A 16,057-nucleotide genomic window follows, 5' to 3' on the forward strand; every position below is an offset into this window, starting at 1 on the left:
TGTCAGACTGGACCAGGGAACCCTAGGTGAGCGCAAGGGCAAAGACAGCAATACAGCGATGGAAAACTGAGAAGAAATCTACAATGCCATGATCAGATCAAGCTTATTCGTCTATATAACCCTGCTGTGCGTAACCGGACTGGGTGGAGAGGAACAAGAGATGGTGACAACATAGAAAATCATCCATTACAATCTGTCCAGCAGTGTTGCGGAGGTCTGTATACATGTACGCTTAGCTTCAAAACGTTGTCACATCGTTTCTCCCCTAGGACTCTATCTGTCAAATATGAAGTCCTCATCATTAAGGATCGCGCGGGAAAAGTCATTCTGGAATCAAATGAAACCTCTTAACCCCTGATTCTTTGCGTTACCAAACGCCATAATTACCCATGTGAAGCCGTAACCTAAGGATTTCGATGTAAGCAAAATATATCCGCCCTGCCCTTTGTCTAAGGGGTTTCGAGAACGGTTTGGGCTGGCTAGTATTCAAATCAGGTTAAACCTTTGTCGGTAATTGGTCGATGGCCAAGCAGATTCTCCTGAAGAACTCTGGCATCCAAGTGTCATGGATTTTCCTGATGAATCGATATGCAGTCCATTTATCCCGCCCATCAACTCACACCTATTTCTTCCAAGGATATTCCCTCTATGTCGTCAAGAGCTTCCAATGTTAGATGATACATATGGACCAGCTCATGTAGGAGAGGACAACCCTCATTCGCTCCACACTGATGATTATGGTCCATCTCGGCGCATTCAAAATGATGCATGATATCCGAGAGAGATTTTGTGGTGAAGGGGTCTATAGAGGGCCACAGCTCGAACCGTTTCAGAATCGCGAAGTATTCCGCCACCCTATACTCGCTGGTGCAGGCATTCTTGAACAATTCGGTAGTGCCACATCGACGGCATTGTTTTGCCTCTGCCGGGAGGTCTCTGCCACAACTCATGCAGTTATGACCAGGCATCTTATAGTAGGCCTTATGTAGCCGCAATTTTCTTTCAGTGGATTGCAGCTGTTGGTGCAGATTCTTCAGCTCCTCGGCGATCTTATCAGACAATGCAGCTGCAGATTGTTAGCCTGCTGCCTCCGGCCAGGCAGAAGTGACCAAACCTGTGAGTCTGTCTGGCAGGAGTGCCAGTTCTTCATGAGCCCTCCAGGCGGAAGCGAAGCCTGGTGGTAGCTCTCTCACAGCTCTGGCGGAAATCTCAGAGAAGCGTGGTGAGCGAAACATGTATGCAGCCAGCAGCATGAATCCAAGGTCTTCAGTCGCAGTGCCCTCTTCATGGTACCTGCCTCCAAAGTTACTGCACCAGTGAGCAGCCCATGGCCTCAGAGCCACATTGCAGTCGTACTTGTCGCAGTGAATCGCAAGGGTAGCGAGTGCTTCAGGCTCCATTCTCAATGGGACTTGTGCACATTGGTAATGGAGGATACCAAGAATCACTTCCATCGCCTTGGGATCGTCTTCTTCCAATCTGATGCTTGGGCGGTCTCCGCGTCGAGTTTCCTGTCCCTCCTTGAAGTTAGGGCCAAACAGCCTGGAGAAGACTGGCGATGCCAAGCTCAGAACTCTGGAAGAGACGAGGAAGCTCTTGGTGCAGCCTGAGCCATTGACGATGAGGATTGCGTCCCCTTCAGGGTCCAGCTGCACAGTCTCGGACGTGTCGTCGTGGCTTCCGACCGTGTCGTCCAGAGGCAAAGCGTCAACCAACTCTTCATCCATGTCGATGTAGCGGGCACTAGTAGATGTCGAAGAGCAGTCTGAGATGGTGGCAATCGTCCTGTGGATTCGTTATCAATGGTGGTTCACGAAGCTCAGCTCCTGCAGCTCAAGCCCAACCCCGCCATCAAATGCTCCCCGCCCCCACTACCGCCGCATAGCAGTAGCGCCCGGATAAACCCGCCGATGATCGGATCGCGACACTGACAGAAACCTCTGAAAATCGACTCCAGCAAAAAAAAAGTTCTCTTCCGCACAAGCCCGCCAGACGCACCCATTGAACGCCGCCCGCCATGTCAATCCGCACTCTGAGAATCGGTAAATCCCCCAATTCCTCCATTTACACTGCCCATGCTGTTCAATCACCATAATCCTGCACAGTCGAGTCCAATCACAGCTAACACACCCTCTCCAGGGCTCATCCCCGGTGACGGCATCGGCAAGGAAGTCATCCCCGCCGGCCGCCGCATCCTCGAGGCCCTCCCCGCGTCGCTCAAGCTCAAGTTCGACTTCGTCGACCTCAAGGCCGGCTTCGAGACCTTTGAGCAGACGGGCTCCGCCCTGCCCGACGCCACCGTCGACGTCCTCCGCAACGAGTGCCAGGGCGCCCTCTTCGGCGCCGTCAGCTCGCCCACCCACGCCGTCAAGGGCTACTCCTCCCCCATCGTCGCCCTGCGCAAGCGCCTCGACCTCTACGCCAATGTCCGCCCCGTCAAGACCGTCATGACCGCCGCCAAGCCCATCGACATGGTCATTGTGCGCGAGAACACCGAGGACCTCTACGTCAAGCAGGAGACCACGCGCGACACCCCCGACGGCAAGGTCGCCGAGGCCATCAAGCGCATCTCCGAGAAGGCCTCGTTCCGCATCGCCGCCATGGCCGGCGACATTGCCCTGCGCCGCCAAAAGATCCGCGAGAGCACCCCCAGCATCCACAGCAAGCCCCTCGTCACAATCACCCACAAGTCCAACGTCCTCTCCCAGACCGACGGCCTCTTCCGCACCGCCTCCAAGAACGCCCTCTCCGACCCCAAGTACTCGTCCGTCTCCGTCGAGGAGCAGATTGTCGATTCCATGGTCTACAAGCTCTTCCGCCAGCCCGAAGCCTACGACGTCATTGTTGCCCCGAACCTGTACGGCGATATCCTCTCCGACGGCGCTGCCGCTCTTGTCGGCAGTCTCGGTCTCGTGCCCAGCGCCAACGTCGGCGAGGGCTTCGCCATTGGCGAGCCTTGCCACGGAAGTGCCCCTGACATCCAGGGAAAGAACATTGCCAACCCTATTGCTACTCTGCGAAGTGCCGCCCTGATGCTCGAGTTCCTGGAGGAGCCCGAGGCTGCTGCCAAGATCTACGCTGCCGTTGATGCCAACTTGGAGGAGGGTAAGCTGCTGAGCCCTGACCTGGGTGGAAAGGCCACCACCGATGAGGTTGTCGAGGATATCCTGAGGCGTTTGTAAATCGTGCGTTGAGTGGAAGATGTAAACTCGGCGTGCAATTGAAGGGTGCTGCTACCACCCCGTCACTGTAATATCAGTGTAAAAGTCATCTCGTCATCTCACCTGGATATAGAGGAAATTCAGGCAACTTTGTATAAAGCAAATAAAACTTTTGATTGAAGGAGATGCTCGTTGACTGATCGAGTCAGTCAACCTGGGTACCGAGCCTAGAAGCAAATTATTCCCGCCGTTTCCCTCTTCCCTAATCAGCAGCAGATCAATAACCGTGAAATCGCAAAACCTCAAATATCCACCCCCAATTTGTGCGTGTCGAAAAGCTAGATGATTCGTAAATGTCGCAATAGAACCGATAACCGAGTAAATGCCCTCCCGCAAAGCATAGCCCGCTCACCCTCGAAATACCTCAAAGCAAATACTTTTTTTCGCGCGTTATCCTCGCGCCCCTGAAAGAATCAATGAAATGGTAAAAAGCCCTTCTGAGCCCCATCGTAAAAATGCCGATTCCAAGGCATCCCAGCGTAACTCCGCCTCTATTTCTTCTTCGTCGCGGTAGACTTCTTCTTTCGATTCTTCTTCTTCTCCTTTTTGTCCGACTTCTTCCGGAAAAAGGTCTCCTGGAGCTCAGTGTCGCTCACGGCAGGCGGCGTATGGCCGTCATCCTGCAGAGTGTAGTCGACATCCTCCGCCTTCCTCTTCTGGAGCATGAAGATCCTCTCGTCAATCTCCTCCTCGGTACGAATCTTGACCAAGTGAGTCTTCTTCTCTTGGCCCATTCGTGTGACTCGTCCAAAGGCTTGTCGTTCGGCCGTCTTGTTCCACCAGGGGTCGACAATGATAACTCGGTTGGCGGCAGTGAGATTGAGGGACTGACCGCCGCTTTTGAGAGTTGAGACCTGCGCAGCAGGGTAAAAATGTTAGTCTGAGATCTGCGATGATTTACTAGGAGGGACATTGGAACTGGAAACTGACCATAACTTTGATATCTGGATCCGTCTTGATCGAGTCCACGGCTTTCTTCTTCTGACCTGGTGCGAGACCGCCGTAAAAGTGCACAAACTTGATGTCCAGCGTCTGAAGCATGTAACCCAGAACCTTGGCCGTTCCAGTAAACTGTGTAAAGACTAGGAAGATTAGCATGATCAAAGCATTATCATTCAAGGGCATAGACCGTTGCCTGTGAGCACTTACTGAGAATCTTGTCGTTTGGCGCTTCCTTCAGCCAGGTGAGGACAATGGCCATGGTGGCCGTGAGTCGGGTGCTCGGCACGACCGAGGCATCTCCCGGCATCGTACTGTAAACAAAGAAGCCATTACGGTCTTCTTGATGATGCACGCCCGAATTATTGCTGTCTCGACCGGGCTCACGATAATTCTTGTCCTTGGAGTCGATTTGGGATTGCAGCGTCTCGATCTCGTCTCCACCAGTGATCTCTTTGCCACATTCTTCGTAAGGACATCTTTAAGAAGATAGTCAAAGCGAGGTTAGAAGAAGCATCACGATGGCTTTGGCTGCAACAAGTCTACTTACCAGCATCTCCCTGCTTTTCTTACTGCGGCTGATGGCTTTCAGCAGACATGTGCTACAAAAGACATGCCCGCACTTGCAGGGTCAGTAACAGTCACGTACGATGCAAGAACTCAGCAATTCCACTTACATCATGTGTCTCAAAAGGTTCCACTGGCGGTGTTGCCTTGTTGCAAAGCAGACAAGTAATGCCACTCAAAGCGCGCTCGTTCTTTGCTAGGTCCAGTAGCTTCCCCATGTCGAAATACTTGCCAAACATGGGCTCCTCTCGTTGCTGCAGTATTTGCAGCCCCTTCTCAAATGCCGCTATGCCGTCATCTGTCCTATCGTTCGCGTGGATCTGCTCTATGATGGTCTGTTTCGCGGGCACTTGTTTGAGCGCCTCGATGAGCTCTGCCAGCTCCTGCGGCTCAAGCGAGTGTCGGAGAAGACGCTCGATGCAAAAGGGATGAGAGATTGCCTGCCTCTTTCTCATGAGACTGGCTCGCGTCAACATCCATGTCATGCTGGCATTCTTGGCTTTTCCGCGGCCCCTTTTCTTGTCGTCGTCAGGCTCATCCACGTCTAAACCATCAGTCGCGACTTCCAGTTCCTCTTTCTCGAGAGTACCCTGTTCTAGGTTCCTGATCTTTTTTTTGTAGAAGCTTTCCACCGCCCTATGAGAGACAATTCAGTATTGTAGCATTCTGGATAGCAATTCATAAATGGGGGCCTTGAACAGGGTTAGACGTACGTGACAATGAGGCGTTCCTCCACAGATAGAGGAACTACGAGGTAAGACTCTCTCATCTCGGGAAGGTCAAGAATCTTATGCCCTAAGAACTCGTCCTTCGATGTCCTAGAAGCTTTCAGTACCTGCGAATCAATCATCGTAGTTTTAGAGGAACTCACCTCCGATACATGACCATGCTGATGAGTGCTTCCAATTGGCCATTTACCTTACCCTATGATTGTCAGATATCAAATATTCATTCTTGTCTCTTTCCATGAACTCTTACATCGCTGATATACGTCTCTTTGAAGTCTCTCATGCTCCACGTCGCTTTGCATTGTATGAACTTCAGATACGGATACAACTCTGTACACATTGTCAGCTGAATACCCCCATTCAGGCAAAAACGAAGACTTCAAGTACATACCATACGAGCTGTTGGCCAGTGGCGTTCCAGACAAGGCCCAGCGATACTTACTGCGGAGGTCGGAACAGGCTTGAGCAGCTGGGTTAAAGCAATGGGAGGGCAAAGTCAGCGGCTGTATCAGTTTGCTTCACTCCTAGGAAAGGACAACGTACTGCGACTGTCAACATTTTTTATGGCATGAGCTTCGTCAAGGATAACCCGGTACCATGGGATCTTGAATAGGTCACCCGCCTTGGACGCAAACGCGCGATCGAAGGATTCATCATCACTGTCGTACTTCTCTTGCCAGTATTGCATGATGCTTTTGTCGGGATATTGAGCGAGCAGTTGGGAATACGTGGTAATCCTTTATATTGTTAGTCATTGGTGATTCTCTGGCACTCGGCAAGAGAGTGGACTCACACGATGAATGACGACTTGCATTTCTCGTACGCCCCTTCGTAGGTGGAATCGTAGATGAAGACCTTGTCACTGACTGGCGATTTACAGTGTTTCTAATTGTGCACGCGTTGTCAGTGGTCAAGGCTCTTGTCCAGTTGGAATATTGTCGGCCTCACCTGGACTTCCTGTTCCCACTGCTGACCAGTCAATTTGTTTGGCACGACGACAAGAGTGGCGTTGCAGTAGTTTGCCAGGTCTTGTTCATCTGCTGGGTTGCCCACAATACATGCGAGGCTCATGACCGTCTTTCCCATACCAGGGCGGTCGGCCAAAAGCCCGCCAAAAGGCTTCTCTTGACTCAGCTCCCTCTTCACCATCCAGGCCGCAGCAGTGAGTTGGTAACTTTCCAGAACAGCCTCCATACCTTTCATTCTCCAACGGCCATTCTCGGCTTCCACTTTCTTGTAGCCAAATAGCTGGGTAGCCTCTCGTAAATCTCGCTTCTGCGTCTTGCTGCGCCTTGTGTCATAGTTCTGAGGTATCTGCGCTCTGATCTGGGCAAACTGCTCAGCGATAGTGTTTGCCTGGATGGGCTCCATGGCAGCCAGAGAATTGCCATCAGTAGTTGAAGGACCATCATCAAATTTCGAGGCAGAACTATATTTGGCCAACTTGTGTGCTTTGCGAGATTCTCCATCACAGTCAGTCGATTTTCTTTTTTGCCCGCGTTTCTCGCCTTTGGCTCTGTCCTCTTTTTCGTGGAGACGTGCAACGAATTCTCGAGCGTTCGCCGCCCGTTTTCGCCGCGGCTTATTCGCATTAGCCTTCTTGGAGGGATTGCGTTTTGTTTTCTGGTCCCCATCATCTTCATCTCTCGAATAAGAAGAATCGTTTCCATCTTCATAATCGGAATCATCCTCGTGATCTGAGCCATCTTCGTGGCCAGGACTCTTCTCATGGTCAGAGGTAGCTCCATCAACAAGTTGACGAGAGCTGTTCTCATCATCGAGATTTTCTTGCTTCACTGATGAATGAGCATTGCCTGGCTTCGCCTCTTGAGATAGAGCAGGCTTAAGAATGTTGGAAACTTTCTGTTCAACGTCTGGTTTCTTCGATGACTCTGCTGCAGGCCTGACCGTCCTGTTCTGAGGAGCATTCGATTTCGACTTGGCCAGTTGCTTCCCAATAACGAGAGATTCTGCGCCCTTTGCTTCCAAATTGGCGGGGGCAATTGTGTTGGTATGCGGCTTGCCAGATGTGTCCTGACCTTCACCGTCCGATGGAGAGTCACCACGAATAGTGAATGTACGAATTGGGCAGGATGCCTCCAGCAGATCTCTCTTCGACGACATCGATGGAGCCGGGGACGGCTGCTGCTTGGGGGCCTCATGGTGAGGCGATTGGGGTGGTTTTCGCTCCGGATCCATGATTGCTCAGGTCTATGAGTTGGTTAGCCAAACTGTTTTGATACCATGCGGGTAGGTCACCTTGGGATAAAGGAAGAATCAACCATCCAAGTATGCGATGATAGTATCACTCTTGAAGATAGACCGAGAGGGCGAGATCTCTGTGGCCTTATCACAGGCCTTCCACGCCGAGAAGTGAAGCTGTGTTGAAGAATGCTGAACAATCTCCGAAGAGAATGAAAGAAGAAAAAGAAAGAGGGGAGGAAGAGAGAGAGAGAAGAGTTTAAATAGGCAGGCACCTCGGGTCAAGAGCTAGGTTTCATGGGCGGTGAAAGAAGTACGAGTGATTTTGCCAACTTCAAGTACCTCAACCTGTATAAGGTAGTCTCTTTGCAAGTTGATGCTCGAATTGGCGCCGCTGGCACTCCAAGGACTGGCAGTGGCAAGAATTGGCGAGCCACTTCGTTTGCTTTGCCGTCTGCCCAAGAACTGCTGAGCGTGACACCAAACTCAAAATGAGGAGTGGAGTGAGAATTCCCTAAGTTATTGAAGAAAATGCTACTTTTACATCCATATCTAATGCTGGGAGTCACAATTAAGATTCATATATGGTTGCTACGTGTATATTCATCTCTTTAGGTTGCGGCCCAGGCTGCGTCTGAGGATAGGACATTCAGAATGGGAATGGAACCGAATAATTACTCAACCCCTTTTTGCGTCCTTTAGCTTTCTTGAAGTTGGATACATATACTTATGAAGTCGAATACATGCGCTCCCATGATGTAATAATTTAAGAATACAATCATGATGGTTGATGTGTGAAAACGGCTTGACCATACGACTCAGGTTCCGCTTCACATGGGATTAATTGACCTCTACACTATTTACTTTTGAGGACGCTGCCTTCTTCTCGACCCAAGTCGCCCAGCTTCTCTGCGAAATCGACCATGGAACTTGTGACCAACTACCCGAGTACCCCCGAGCGCCTGCTGTCTTTAGTTCCTGCATTACACTTGAGAATCCTATTGTTTATATCATGAGAGCATCTACATCAGTTGCTCTTTTATCTTCTCGCACTTCAACTCACAACTGGAAATCAGGCGGCCCCGTCTGCAACATGATCCAAGTGCTGTATCTGCCTAAGCACAAGAGACACACGGGGGACCTTTGGCTGCATGTATGCATGATATGTACTCACATATACCCCATAGCATCCCATGCATGAACGGACATTTCTAGATTTTAGGTGTGTCAATATCGATTCGCCTACTGCGTCGAGCCTGTTGGTAGCCACCACAGAATACTGACAACAAGCACACATTCTATTCCTAGCCTCTAACTGTGATTGCCTCGGCATATGGTATCCCCTCCATGGCGAGAATGCAGCTGCAAGTGCTGCAGATCACTCATCTGCAAAAGACAACGGATCGCCAATCTCGCCAAATCCGTCTATCTCAGCGATTCATCTTGGCGTCGGGATCCAAGCAGTAGCTTCATGCTAAATCACCAGTCAAATTGCTTAGCTTCCCGTTTGAACTCCCAAGGCATGAGGTGGTAGTGAACCCCAGCTTTACGACAACAAATCACGCGGAAACGCGACATGTCTCCAAGTACACGAAATATACAAGAGTCTCATCCTGTGCTATCACAGGGAGAATCGCAAAGTGTAAATCTTCATATACAGTGATCTCTAACTAACCGGGTTATCTGATGGAGATGGGTATTGAACCAAGCTTTTCTCTATAACTCTCAACTCCAAAGACCGACCCTGCAGCAAATAGTCTCGGTACATCGTAGAGTCCTGCGAGCTCTCAACAGCGTCAACCACTCAGGCATGGCTCCAATTATGCCACCGAAGCTGAAACGCGAAGCAACTCTCAGTCGGAAAAGCGAAGAGCCGCCGTCAGTGATCCGGCCCATTCTTGACTGGTCTGCATATCATACCTCTGCGGACTACACCGGAGCTGATAGTAATTTTTAATGCAAAGTAGACGGTCACGTATGATATACGGTATTATTGCGACTGCTTTCGCTTCATCCGAGTTGTCTTTCAGCAATTCTTTCAGGATGCTGAACCTGGCCAAGTGAACGGGTATACAAAGGACCTCGAGAACTTGGGCTACATGTGAGCCGTGCGCTCAGGCATCCCAACATTCATCGTCCGGGTCAAGTATCTCCCCGTCCCGTTTTCAGGCCCCTCCTTCAAGGAACAAAGAAACCTCAGAAGAGTCAATCACTCGATACAGGAACCCTCCTAGCACTCAGACCCTACGAGCACCGAATGGACCCTTTTCTCCAGGATCTTTCAAAACAGCGACAAGAAGAAAGAGGCCCTCACACAATAGAGCTCCGAGCCAAAGCATCAACGTACATTATTGCAGGCAGCAACTCCACCGCCGTGAAACTGACACGCCTCATCTGGTCCATCTGTCGCCATCCAGCGGTCAAAGCCACTCTCCTCGAGAAGAGCTCTGCACGCTCCCAGCCGACTTCACTCCGTTCTATTTTCATGGACCGCGTTACTTGAACCATGTGCTCGACGAGATACTGCATCTGTACTCAGGCATTGAGTCATCACTGCCTCGCCTCGTTACCGACGGCGGCCACGGACACTGGCTTCCTGGCAGCTCAGGTCTGCGCTCAAGCATACAGCATGCAACGCATGGCCAGCGTGCTTCCGGATCCGGAGGTCTTTGATCCCTTGCGAGGGGCGGCACCGACACGGGAGACGAAGGACTCTTTCATGCCTTTAGCAACGTCTCATGGGGGGCTTCATGGATGGTGACATTTTCCCCAGGATATTCTGCTTTGAAGATACAAAGTCTAATCAATGCCTCGTACGGAGATCCTAGACATGGATGCGAGTCTGGCATGGCGATACTGCAGTTGGACCCATTGAAATGAATCAAGTGGTCTGTTTGCTGGCATTGCGTGTGCCCACGGTGCCATCCTCTTCAGCTGGCACAACAGTGACAACTCAGGCTACCAAGTAATTACTATTGTCAATGAAGAATGAAGAACCTTCAACCGTCGTGCTGGTCCAAGCTGTCACGATCGTTGATTCAATTAACTCTAGAAAACAAAGGTATAAAACCGTCTGACTTCTGGGTCCGTGGTCCCAAGTCTTTGTCTTCACCCAGTCACATCCTACGAACCTCGTTTCATGTCTATTTATGGTCATCAATGGGTATGACCTTGAAGTGGTGAGTTGGCCTAGGACATAAAGCAGCGCTTCGCCTGGTAAGTCGTCGACTTCATCGACTTCGGATACATCATTTAGAATTCTTCTGGAAACACTTCCACGCTTGACATTATTATTTCGCAAACTTGAGACGCACCGAGAGACACTACACACCATGTCAGACAGCGACAGCAGCGCCGACTGCAGCTCCGACTGCGATCGCGACTCTGTGAGCGTCCAGAGCGAAGGCACACCCTACGGCACAGCGGCAACCGAATACTCGACAGCATGGGCTTGTTCATGGAGCGATCCCCAGCTGGGCATATTGACCGAAAAAGACCTGCAGCTTCTCAGCCATGTGAATTGCTCTTACCTGTCCTCAGGCAGGCCGCCGACGCTGTTGGCATTGAAGCAGCACGCCCAGGCCCTCGCAAATCTCATCAAGAAGATATGCGTCAGCGACACGTTCGGCGTCATCGATGGAAGAGGAGACCGACAACCTGCCTTTCAAAAGAACGAAGCGTTTGACTGGCTCAACAATCTCGACGAGGTATACACCAACGACGACGAAAATCATCACCTACCGCTGGAAGCCCTGGCAAATCACATTGAGCATCAAGACGAAGAGACTGGGATCCAATGCCATTGCCCTCTCAAAGTTGCGCGCAACTATGGGCCCCTGGATCCCGGAGAAAGCACACGTCGACCGTACAGCAGCCATCACAATCTCGTCATGCATGCAAACGCTTGTCTCGAGATCCTGGACCACGAATACAGTGCGACAGGAGGCCTGCTTTCGCTGCTCCCCTCTGGCAACGAAGATGACTGCGAGCAGATGGCGGGCGTGCGGAATACGGTGCTCGGACAGTGGCTGCTCCATCAACAACACCTGGTTGCGCGCATGCACGAGCTCGAGATCAATTACGCCAACGCCCTCGATCTTCTCAAAGGAGAAGCCGTTGTGCCTATGCAGATGCTTGGGCAGTTCGGCCCAGAAGGACGAGCCAAGGGACGCGAGGTGGTCTATCCGCAGGACCGCTTTGTGCTCGTCAACGCAGGAGAGGATGTCTTTGGCCTGCTGCACCGCCTGATGGACAAGGCAGAGTCCGAGATCCAAGCCAAGGAGCAGACCTGGTGGGAGTCTGGAGTCAGCGGCGAGAGGATGTGGGCAAACACGAAAGGCGGCGACTGGTACTCCCGAGGCCTGGTGCCTATCGACATGATGACGCGGTTCGTGCGTCTCAAGGACCAGGGCGGGAGATCGACCATGTTTGTGATGCCGGCAATCGAACACCATCCGGGCACGGCTCAAACTCGCAAGATGGAGAAGCGACCAACAGTGGTCTCCGTAGTGGCACCGTCGTGGCCGGAGCGGGCGTCAGACCTGGAGCAGCGTGTCAAGGCTCATCTCGACGAGGCGAAAGAGCTCGCAAAAGACAAGACGGAGATGGAGGCGCAGATGGCAACCCTTTTGGCGGAGCTGCGCAAGACCAAGCACGAGGTCAAGTTCTATGAGGGCACCTCAGAAGGACAGACAAGGGACGCGGTACTCGGCGAGATGGAAACGATGAGGCGGCAGATGGAGAGGCTGAGAGAGGCGCTGCCGAAGGAGTATCACCACCTGCTGCAGGCTGAGGAGGGAGTGCAGAATAGGTGAAGCACGTGAGCCGGTAGTTGTGCTGGGCTAAGCGAGCCAAGAGTGGCGGATCGCATCCTGTAGAGTCGATTTCCTGTTTGTTAGTCTTGCTTGAGTTGTCCGATATTGACAGATTAATTTGTGTTTGTTGTTGGTTCTTGTAGATCGAAGGCAGAGTGTGACCTGCAGTGTTATTGATAGAGGGTACCTGGGCGAGTGCTGCAAGTGTCGCTGATAAGTAAGTGAACGGTTATCAGAGGCAGCCTCCCCGCTAGATGCATATCCTGCGTTATAGCATTGCCTCTGCAGCCAACGTAACGACATGATGAATCAACCACTCCAGCATCACATCACATCGTCACCAACAGTCCATCTCTGTTGGCTCAGGTCGCGGGATTAAATTCTCCGTCTTCTACATCTTGCGCAGACGTGCAGCAGCTCCTGCAGGGGCCAGACCAGGTCCGAGTTATGCTTCACCTCGCATGCGTCCCAGCGTCGCCATGGCCCTCCCATTCATGAAACATTGTCTTCTTCAGCGCGCTCCATCAGTTCCCCGGACCGCTCGGCGACGCCTCCATCTCGCCCCGCCGTTTTTGCTCGATGATTACACGCCAAGGTATCTGAAGCTGTCGTCCAGAGACGCCGCGAAGAAGCGGTCGTTGGCCTACGCCCACCTGCGCAACTGCAACCTGTGCCCGAGACAATGCGGCGTCAATCGCTACGAGACGACGGGCATGTGCCTCATTGGGGACACGGCCAAGGTCAATGTGATTGCGCCGCATTTTGGTGAAGGTTAGTCCTCTAGCCCTCGATTTACCCCGAATTGCGGCTGAGAGCGAGAAATGGAGGCGCTGCTGAATAGCCGTAGCCTCGATCCAGCACTAAGACGCCCACGGGGAATGGACATGCTAAGAGATGCTAACGCCTTGGCTAGAGCCGTGTATCCAGGGGCACAATGGCAGTGGCGCGGTATTCATGAGCGGGTGCAACATGCGCTGCATTTTCTGCCAGAACTACGACATTGCCCACCAGCGCAACGGAATGGATCTGACTCCGGAGGCGCTGGGGGAGTGGTATCTCAAGCTGCAGGAAGTGGGCAATGTGCACAATATCAACATTGTCACGCCCGAGCATGTGGTGCCCCAAGTGGCGCTGAGCATCTTGCACGCCGCCGAGCTGGGGCTGAAGCTGCCCATCGTCTACAACACGTCGAGCTACGACTCGCTTGCGTCGCTGGAGCTCATGGATGGGTTGGTCGACATCTATCTAGCCGACTTCAAGTTGTGGGAGCCCAGCACGTCCAAGCGGCTGCTCAAGGCAGATGACTACCCCCAGACGGCCAGGGAGAGCATCAAGGCCATGCATCGGCAGGTTGGTGACTTGTGCTTCACCGGAGACGGCATTGCCAAAGTAGGGCTGTTGGTCAGGCACTTGGTGATGCCTGGAAAGGAGGCCGAAGGGGCGGAAATCATGCGATTTTTGGCATCTGAAGTGTCCACCGATTGCTTCGTCAACATCATGGAGCAGTATCACCCAGATGCGCACGTGGGGAAGAAGAAACGGAGGACAAAGGCATCCGGCGCCGTGGAGGAGGCAAAGGGCCAAAGCGAGCCGGACGAGGGGGGCTCGGAAGTTCGATACGGCGACATCAACCGCGCGGTAACGAACGATGAAGTCTCTTTAGTTCGCAAAGCGGCAATGGAGGCTGGCCTCTGGAGGTTCTGCGACCCGCCGAAACACGGTGGATTCGTTATCTGATGGCATGCATTACGGTTATTCTGCTGAGTCCTCTGACTGCTCTGTGCTTCCATGTAGCTTTGGGCTTGGCCGTGGATGTGTGGACTATGTGGATATCTCAGCCTCCGCCCGGTGTTGTTCTCCTTTTTCTTCGACTTCAGCCGCAGAACCAATGAGGCGCCAAGGGCGATGTGATTCATCAGCGTTATTCTGGGCCAGGCAGTTTGACTGGAGAAAACCCTGATTTGAGTTACAGACTGCGAGGCTAGGCGAAAAGCACGGATGAAATAGCGCTGTGTTGGTTCGTCCTGTCAATGCGATCGGGAGAGAGTCGAATTGAGAAAGCCACATTGTTGGTGGCGGCGTCGTATCACGGCCTCGCAAGCAACAATCAAGCCCAGGATCAAGGTCTTGAGTCCGCGTTCCAGAGCCACAGCCTCGGGTCCTCGGTCCCAGCGAGGGTCCCTAATTGTGAGAACAATAGGCGCCCGTCGACATTTGATACGGTCAGCTGTGTGGCTCTCTGGCTTGGCTGCTATTCCGGGCTGCCTTTTAACCTTGGACCCTTCTTCATAAACTGGGGAAATCTTGCTGCAGCATTTCTCTCAGCAGACATCCCTACGACAAAGTGCAGCACAATTTAGAACCAATGGATCTGGAAACACTTGCAATTGCCGAGGGATCAGGGGCAGAGCTTCCTCGAGACGTTTCTCCATCATCATCACCGTCATCCTGCCGCACCTACTCGCTCGACTCTCGCTCGGCCGTCTCTACAAAGCCTTCTTCAAGAGGGTCTTCACCTGCCACCAAGAAGGAGAACAACAATGGGGCTCGGGGAAGAAGCAGACGCAGCTCTCAACCAGCCACACCATCATGGAACATCCTGTTTCACCCCCGGTCCTATGAAGAAATCTATGCGGAGCGAGCCTATCTCACCGCGTCCCTCCAGGCCTACTCGCTGAGAGCGATTGAGATGATTCACCAGTACTCCTTGATCGAAGAGGAGCTGCAGGCCAGGGACCACGTTGGCAAAGAGAGGCGAAAGCTTCGTAAGCAGATGAGTTTCATCAAGGTGAAGCTGTCTGAGGCGTCACGTCAGGAAAAGGCCATCGTTTTGAGGCTGAGCGAGTTACACATGGAGCAGCTGGGGAGGGACGCATGGGATCAAGTACAGCAACGCAGGGCATTCTACTCCAAGTTTTCCCCTCGAACGGCCAAGCCGTCGTCAAGGTCACCGGAGAAGCCACTCAGTGCAGACTCCAAGGAGTTTGTCCCGTCTGCCACCCAGCTGGATAGCTCACCTGCCCGTGCTCACTCCTGCGCGTCAGAGTTGGAGTCTCGGACACTTGATACCGTGGATGAGGGCAATGAAGGGGAAGAGAATGATGGTGAACGCCTCGATGAGCCTGGGACTCCCGAGGCTGAAGAAGCTGAAATCAGGTCCAGGGGAGACTCGCGGGGCGATGAATTGTGCAACCATGGGCTGGAATACACATACCGGAGCTGTGACAAGACGCCAGAATCGCAGTTACGGCCATTGGATACCAGGCAGAAGCTGTCTGCACGCTCAGAAGATAGGCGGAAGAGTCTCCCGAGTTTATGCTCTGTATGGCCTGATGCGAAAGACCATGCATGAAAAGAAGAACAGAGAAAAGTAAGAGGGGGGAGAACTTGGGTAGAAAAAGAAGAAGGCAGTCTATCGATCTTATTGGTGTCTTCTGTTTTTGCTGCGCTGGAAGGTCTGCATATACCATGATAATGGGAAGGGTGAAGAGCATGGCGAATCTGAATTGTACATGTACCAAACGAAATCCGACCGGCCGGATGCGAATTGACCATTAATACTGGGAGGATATTGTCTAAGTCATGA

The 16,057-nt window shown here is 52.3% G+C and overlaps 6 protein-coding genes across 6 annotated transcripts; 4 read left to right on the forward strand and 2 right to left on the reverse strand.

Annotated features, from left to right (window-relative positions):
• Positions 1-611: 611 nt before the first annotated feature.
• BBK36DRAFT_1177561 (hypothetical protein) lies at positions 612-1,727 on the reverse strand (the record flags this gene model as incomplete). Its single annotated transcript, XM_024896069.1, has 2 exons — positions 612-1,066; positions 1,115-1,727. 2 exons carry the CDS (start codon positions 1,725-1,727, stop codon positions 612-614), a joined length of 1,068 nt encoding a protein of 355 aa, XP_024748145.1.
• Positions 1,728-1,814: 87 nt separating this feature from the next.
• Positions 1,815-3,184, forward strand: BBK36DRAFT_1135928 (Isocitrate/isopropylmalate dehydrogenase; the record flags this gene model as incomplete). The annotated part of the gene is made up of 2 exons (XM_024892806.1): positions 1,815-2,042; positions 2,140-3,184. The coding sequence occupies exons 1-2, from the start codon at positions 2,018-2,020 to the stop codon at positions 3,180-3,182; spliced, it is 1,068 nt and encodes a 355-aa protein (XP_024748146.1). The 5' UTR covers positions 1,815-2,017.
• A 528-nt stretch (positions 3,185-3,712) lies between these two features.
• Positions 3,713-8,582, reverse strand: BBK36DRAFT_1170499 (hypothetical protein; the record flags this gene model as incomplete). The annotated part of the gene is made up of 12 exons (XM_024895453.1): positions 3,713-4,075; positions 4,152-4,303; positions 4,371-4,639; positions 4,821-5,363; positions 5,441-5,545; positions 5,599-5,651; positions 5,706-5,785; positions 5,847-5,924; positions 5,999-6,192; positions 6,249-6,340; positions 6,404-7,177; positions 8,532-8,582. The coding sequence occupies 12 exons, from the start codon at positions 8,580-8,582 to the stop codon at positions 3,713-3,715; spliced, it is 2,754 nt and encodes a 917-aa protein (XP_024748147.1).
• Positions 8,583-10,989: 2,407 nt separating this feature from the next.
• BBK36DRAFT_1177565 (hypothetical protein) lies at positions 10,990-12,471 on the forward strand (the record flags this gene model as incomplete). The annotated part of the gene is made up of 1 exon (XM_024896070.1): positions 10,990-12,471. One exon carries the CDS (start codon positions 10,990-10,992, stop codon positions 12,469-12,471), a length of 1,482 nt encoding a protein of 493 aa, XP_024748148.1.
• A 494-nt stretch (positions 12,472-12,965) lies between these two features.
• Positions 12,966-14,208, forward strand: BBK36DRAFT_1123378 (hypothetical protein; the record flags this gene model as incomplete). Its single annotated transcript, XM_024891043.1, has 3 exons — positions 12,966-13,242; positions 13,385-13,941; positions 13,978-14,208. 3 exons carry the CDS (start codon positions 12,966-12,968, stop codon positions 14,206-14,208), a joined length of 1,065 nt encoding a protein of 354 aa, XP_024748149.1.
• A 628-nt stretch (positions 14,209-14,836) lies between these two features.
• Positions 14,837-15,823, forward strand: BBK36DRAFT_1160991 (hypothetical protein; the record flags this gene model as incomplete). Its single annotated transcript, XM_024894337.1, has 1 exon — positions 14,837-15,823. One exon carries the CDS (start codon positions 14,837-14,839, stop codon positions 15,821-15,823), a length of 987 nt encoding a protein of 328 aa, XP_024748150.1.
• Positions 15,824-16,057: the final 234 nt, after the last annotated feature.

The sequence above is a fragment of the Trichoderma citrinoviride genome, assembly GCF_003025115.1.
Source record: "Trichoderma citrinoviride strain TUCIM 6016 unplaced genomic scaffold BBK36scaffold_10, whole genome shotgun sequence".
Lineage (NCBI taxonomy): Eukaryota > Fungi > Ascomycota > Sordariomycetes > Hypocreales > Hypocreaceae > Trichoderma > Trichoderma citrinoviride.